A 6,977-nucleotide genomic window follows, 5' to 3' on the forward strand; every position below is an offset into this window, starting at 1 on the left:
ATCACATATACTGTCTTTTGTGAGAGGATTAAAGGTAACTGAGTACAATCTTTTGAAGTCAGTCAGCTTTTCTTCAGTGGTACCACTTTTTTTAATCCAAACTCTGTCTTCAATTACATACTGAATAGCCCTAGAACTTATAACATCTTGGACCTTAGGAATCACATACAACATGCGCCCACATTCTTTTTGTACTTCTTGGAATTTTGCATCAGTGTAGATTTTTTTGAAAAAACTTCTCCACTTTGAATCCACTAACAAGCCGCCTGACATATTTGGAATCCCTATCATCTGCATCAGTCTCATCACTGACCCTCTTCTGCAGTGCCTGGCTATACTTTTCAGGGAATTCACATAATTTAGTGTGCCTATCAACAAAACCATCGAAGAAACTGTTTATGCTCTCCACCCTCTGCGTTGTTTTCATCCCCGCCCAAAAGTACTCCTGCATGAAAGCAGGCACCCACATGTGCCGCTCTACAAACAACTCTTGCAGCCACTCATTATCCTCTAGCTTATACAACTTCATTGCTTCGCACCATCGTGTATGGAATTCATCGATAGAAAAGCTATCGTATATGACATTCTTCAGAGGATTTTTGAAGTCATTGTACCTGAAGTATGAATAAGGGTAAACAAAATAAAACCATCCTTAAGCAAACAAGAAGGGTAAACAAGGCAGGAGCAGAACATAACAGCACCTACAAGACTAGCAAAATAATATGAACAACCACCAATGACCAACCACCTATGTTGATACCAAACAAGGGAAACTATGCAGGGTATTTCTGGAAACAATAGATACTTACAGCTCACACTTGCCAAGTTTTTCTGGAAATTTTTTAAGGATGTGCCATATGCACCATCGATGCCGTGTGTTTGGCATAACTTCGGCTAAGGGCTTCCTCATTGCAGGTGCTTGATCTGTAAGGATGGCTTCTGGTGCTTTGTTGCCCATACAAGACAACCAGTGACGGAATATCCAACGAAATGTGTTGGAATCTTCTCGAGATATAAGAGCACAGCCTAACAAGAGTGAATGACCATGATGATTAACTCCGACAAAATTACAAAACGGGAGCTCATACTCATTGGTGAGATATGTTGCATCAAAACACACTACATCTCCAAAATCTTCATACGCAGCTATACTACGCGCATCAACCCAAAGTACATCCTTCAAGCGACCTTCATCATCTAACCGATGGACATGGAAAAAGTTATGGTTGTCCCCTTGCATGTAGTCAAAGTACTCCATCATAGCATTTGCATCTCCCCCCGCCATCTTCGAACGTTTTTTCTTATACACCTCATGTTGCATATCCTTGACATTAGGCAAGTTATCATTTTCGGTACCCAAACAACCACGAATTTTAGTGACCGGTAGCCCAACCTCAAAATAATTAATCAACCTCTTACGAACAGTAGATGTCATTTTTTTCATACGATACTCTTTAACTAACTTAGCCATAGCGGGGTCCAGCTTATGAGTATGCTCCAATTCAACTGTTACCAAGACCCACAACCCTTCCCTATTAACACTACCATAAATCCTAGCTTGACACTCACATTTTTTGGATTTTCTTTTGCACCGAGCAAGCTCATCCTCAACTATGTCCCCATTCCTGTTGCCAACACTTCCTCCAACTTCCATTTGCTTTGCCCTTTTCCTAGCCTCCCGCTGAGCCCTCAAATTGGGTGGACCCCAACACTCACACTTCCAAGTCATCCCCCTAATCTCTTTCTTATTAAGAGTATAAGCAGTTTGAACTCTACTAATTCCAAACCCGCACTGCTCTGCATAAGACTTATAATATACCTCAATTTCCTCCCAACCATTGAACATCATTCCAACTTTTGGGGGATCAACAGAGGTCATAACAGAGACCTTAGTTGTTGACACATTTGATTCAACAATCTCAATAGACTGAATTGGGGAAGAGGTTTGGATAGGGGTGTGTCTGTTATCATTATTCTCAACATATTTGGTGAGGGAAATATTGTCCAACTTATCTGTATTCAAACACTCATCATCATGACCATTACTACATTCAACTTCAATCAAACTACCTACCCGATCTACTTGATCTCCATCCCTTAGCAATAACTCATCCATCTCAGCTAAATCACAGCATTACTCAACTATCATACCTATCCCAACAACAATATGACTCACTGTTATCACAACATTGCTCAAAAAACATACTAGTTCAATAAATTGTAAGTCACTACGCAATTCAGCTACATTACTAAAAAATCCACTTAATAAATCCAAGGCATAAAGCCCAACCACAAATTCCAGATTTCAGTTACCAAATACCAGAGTTACAAAAACACGATATGCACTAGCTCAACATTGTGTTCGACATTCTTTCAATCAATATGAAATTTGAAAAAATATTGCCAAAAAAGTTTAATTACCAATTCGACATTATTTCAATCGAATTAAGAATGAGCTTAAATTAGGTACCAATTTCAGCAATCAAACATAAATTCACAATTCAGCAACATATATCAATTCTACAAGAAATCAAACTAAGATTCGATAGAATTTCACTTGCATAAATCCGCGAAATGTGCGATAACTCAGATCTGGGGAAACAGCCTCACCAGAAGAACAACAAATGCACGATAAATCAGATGTAACCCGCCTTACCTACTCAACAGAGCATTCATGTGGTAGAAGTAAAGAAACCGAGCAACTGCAGGGAGAGAGACAGAAGAACAATAGAAGAGAGGGTGGATCAAAGGGATCAACAGTAAAGAGGTGGTGTGAAGTGAAGAAAGAGAAATAACAAAAGGTACAAACGGTGTTAACTTAGAAGAACTAACGGCTACTGGGCCCCATATTTGGTTAATAAATTAAGTTACCCAATTGTCCTACGTGGAGGGTGAGAGAAACATCAAAATTTCTCACCGAGCTTAACCTGGGCGTTCTCAAAATTAGAAGTGTAGTAATGTTTACAAAATTGGATTAAGTTGGTATTATACTACTACTTAAAGATAGATGCATGAGACACATTTTCAAAATAACCCTCTTTTCCTAAAATTTATGTAGGGATGATTGTTTTTATACTTAGAACCGTATTATTTCTTTCACTTTGATCTCAAATATTTGATAACCTAACAATTAAAAAAAGTTATTACCCTAGTTTCTTGATGGCTTGGAATTGAATTTAAAAAAAGTATAATATGATACCTATACATGCACATTATATAGATTTTAATTATCTCAAACAAAAGAATAATTGTAATTAAGCTTAATAGTAGGTCATCCAGTCTATGCTCATTTTATTTTTGTCAATTGTTTAAGTGATTCTTAATCGAGCACTAGAAAATTTCATTTAATATCTTTTTATATATTTATGATATGAAAACTTTTTTAGTCAAAAAGTTTGACAAACAGAATTTGAACCAATAATCCACCATAATAATGATTTTTATACATGTTCATAACACAATATAAAACCCCCCAAAGCTACTCTTTCATTCTAAGCTCACTTATTTTCTTTTTCTTTCTTTTTTTTTATTTTTTATTTTTTTAAAAGATAATTTTACATCCTTTAATCGTGACATTGAAGTCAACCAAGATGAATAAGCATCAATTGCGTCAACAAAGAGATGAATGAGGTTATGTTTTTTTATTTTATTTTTATTTTTTTTACTCATTTGATTTTATATTATGAACTTGTTGTGTAATTTTGTCTGTGTACTTGTGTAAAAAAAAAGTAAGTTGAATCCTAAAGATAAAGGAATAACAATTACCTTGATACTTGTTTTTTTTTTTGTTGATGCATGTACTAGATGGTTTATAATTAAACTTTCACCAGCAAATTGCTTAATTTATATAAGATAAACAACACCAATACATTTATGATTTACTTAATTAAAAAAAATTTATTAAAGGAACTATTTCATTACATATGCAAAGAATTAAATAATTGGAATATAACTTGCAAGAATGTGTGCATGTAGCTAAAGATAAAAGAATCACAAAAAAACCTTAATTAATCGCTTAAGCATAAAACTAAGGTTTTTTTTTTAATTTTTATTTTTTTTATGCATAAAAATTTGCTTTTTTTGGTGGTTTTTTTTTTTTGTTTTTGTTTTGGGTAATATAAGTGTTAACGTTTGATAAAAGGTGAAAGTTTGAAGTTATGATGAGTTTGTAGTTTGATTAAAATTGTTGAAGTGAAATTGCTGGGAAGCAAAACCAGGCCAATTGATAAATAATTTTCAATTATTTGGTAAAAGGCAAAATATTAGTAATAAAACATTTAAAAGGAAAGAAAAGGGATAAAATGAGAAAGACGAGAGAGAGGAGAGCGGATACTTCTATTTTTATTTATCAAAATTATCAATCACATAACAATAAATTCCTTGATTATTAATATATTTTAATTGGTTACTAGTTTCTAACTCGGGCGATGTCCCGACTTTTCAAATTTTTGGATGATTGTTAGGCTTTTATCATTCATAATAAATTTATGTTGGTACGATTCTTCGTAATAACGTGTAGAATTTGAATTCGAAACAATTTTAATGCACAATAGTCAATTATATGAAGATTGGATAAATGAGAATTGTTCGTTATAATACAATCCCACATTTAAATCAAACATTATAAAACTATTATGTTTAAATGTCTTAGTTAATACAAAATATATTATGAAAACAAAAGAAAATAAAAGTCACATGTTACAATCATTTAAATATGAATGGTATAGAAATAATGGTTTCAATTAGTTTAAGGGAAGGATAAAAGCCACCAATTACAAAATTTAAAGATGACAAATGATTAGCAACAATAAATTACTATACACTTACACCATTGCACTGGATATAGTTAATGGATATCATGGATGATTATGTGATAACGTATAGTTAATGAATATTATGTTTTCTCCTTGATAACACACGTAATATAATTCATGGATGTTTTTAAAGCATTTAAAATTGAGGTTTTTCTTGTTCTTTGGAATCCATGATCGATTAAGTAAAAGGCTAGGGGTACACTAAGTGTACAAGATTCCTTTTGTACACCACCAATAAAAAAACGCCAACTCATTAATGTAATAATGGAAACTAAAAAAAGAAGAGGGAAAGGAAAAAAAAGAAGAGGTAAAGATGAGAGCCAAAATTTTCAGCCTAGGCGCCATTGTGAGGAAGGTGAGCGGCAAAATTTTCAGTGGGCGGCAACAATTAATGGATAATACACCATTAATTTCCCAATTAAGCATCAAAATTTCCCATCTTCTCCCCCAAAATTTCATCTTTTCCCCCAAAATTCCTTGGCGAAGAACACATCCAATTTGAATAAGGGAAGAATTGTGAAGAAATTATTCAAGTGTGGATATTAATTTCGTCAATCAGTTACAAATATTCGCAGGTAATCTTGTTAGTTGCTGAATTATTACGTTTAAAATTCCTAGTTTGATGATTTTGATAATTTAGGGTTTTCATTGTTTGATTTTGAAGTAGATGATTTTTGGGTAAAAATTAGGTTTTTATAAAGATTGAATTGAAAGGGTAAATCGTTTAGATTAATAGATTGATTTGTATGTTGTCTTTGGTTTTGTTTCTTGTGAGATGTTATTTAATTGAAGGAGTTTTCTGGGTTCCATTGTAATGGAAGCAATTGTTAAATGGAATCGAGGTTTATCTGCTGTCAATAATTTTATAGTATCTGTTTTTTATACGTAGGATCATTTTGTCAATATTAAATTAAAATATAATTTTATAGTATCTTTTTTTATTTTGTTGAATCTGAAATAAATAACAGTAGTGTGTTTGACATTGTGGCAGTGAAATGGAATGCAAAAACATGTCCCCTCGTTTGAACATTAATCTTAATGAAGTGATAAACGATGTGATTAGCTCAATCGAAGATGCAGATCGAATCAAACGATGTAACAGAAGAAGAAGCAACAGTGCATGCCATTCGATTATTAATGAAGAAGCTGAGGTTACTAATATTAGTAATGAAGAGATTAAGGTTGAGGTTAATAACACTATAAATGAACATGATTCTCATTATCGGTAAAACGGAAAAGAACAATTCAGTCGTACTCCGGCTGTGGGTATGTATTTTGCAAGCGGTGAAGAATTTACAAGGTTTTGCCATATGTATGTCTTTGAGAAAATGTTTGTATTTGTATGAATTAAATATGAATCAGTAAGCCAATATTTAAATTGATCCTGTTAATACCATTTTGATGCTGTTTAAATTCGGAAAGATGTTGTTTTATGGAATTTGATGCTCAGAAATGCGGAAAGGTTTTGGGTTTGTAGTAGGAGTTTTATAATTTCAGATTTAAAGAAACTAGACCTCGAACTGTTTTATTGATGATTCGTAACATTAGTATTTAAAAAGTACTAATTTATATTAGGACGTTACTATTTATGGGTAATAGGTGAATGAAATATAAATGCAAACAAAAATAATAATAATTGGTATATTGAATTTAAATTAATCATGATTCGAATTGTTTTATTGATAATTAGTATCATTGGTATTTAAAAGTCTAATTTAAAATGGGAAACATTAGTATTTATGGCTATTATGTAAATGAAAACTAAAAATAAAACCCAAAAAAAAAATGGAGTAGTTTGGATTCGAACACGGATCACTTATACATATATAATAGGAAAGCATTCACCAACTACACCAAGGGGTATCAGCACATATATTATCGTATTATTTATTTATTTGTACTATTTAATTATATTTATGTCAAATATATTGGATGATTCTATTAAAGACAATATGATTCCTTAAATGGTAATAATACGCTTATTAATATATTATGATGATTATTGTATGTTGTTGTTTGGTTTAATAATGTGTTTCAACAAAAAAAAAAAACTTAAATATATTAATCAAAGTGAGATATTTTAATAGGCGGTCAAATTTAAAACTATTTCAATTGCACACCGTCATTCGCTAAGGGTTTGTTCTCTTCGCCTTATAAAAATAA

General features: G+C 32.3%; 1 protein-coding gene across 1 annotated transcript; it reads right to left on the reverse strand.

The window, feature by feature from the left end:
• Positions 1–211: 211 nt before the first annotated feature.
• LOC145603963 (protein FAR-RED IMPAIRED RESPONSE 1-like) lies at positions 212–2,116 on the reverse strand. The gene is made up of 2 exons (XM_081659928.1): positions 810–2,116; positions 212–614 (listed from the first exon to the last, which is right to left on the reverse strand). The coding sequence occupies exons 1-2, from the start codon at positions 2,114–2,116 to the stop codon at positions 212–214; spliced, it is 1,710 nt and encodes a 569-aa protein (XP_081516054.1).
• Between the last annotated feature and the right edge of the window lie 4,861 nt (positions 2,117–6,977).

Source organism: Chenopodium album, chromosome 22 (genome assembly GCF_948465745.1).
Source record: "Chenopodium album chromosome 22, dcCheAlbu1.1, whole genome shotgun sequence".
Classification (NCBI taxonomy): domain Eukaryota; kingdom Viridiplantae; phylum Streptophyta; class Magnoliopsida; order Caryophyllales; family Amaranthaceae; genus Chenopodium; species Chenopodium album.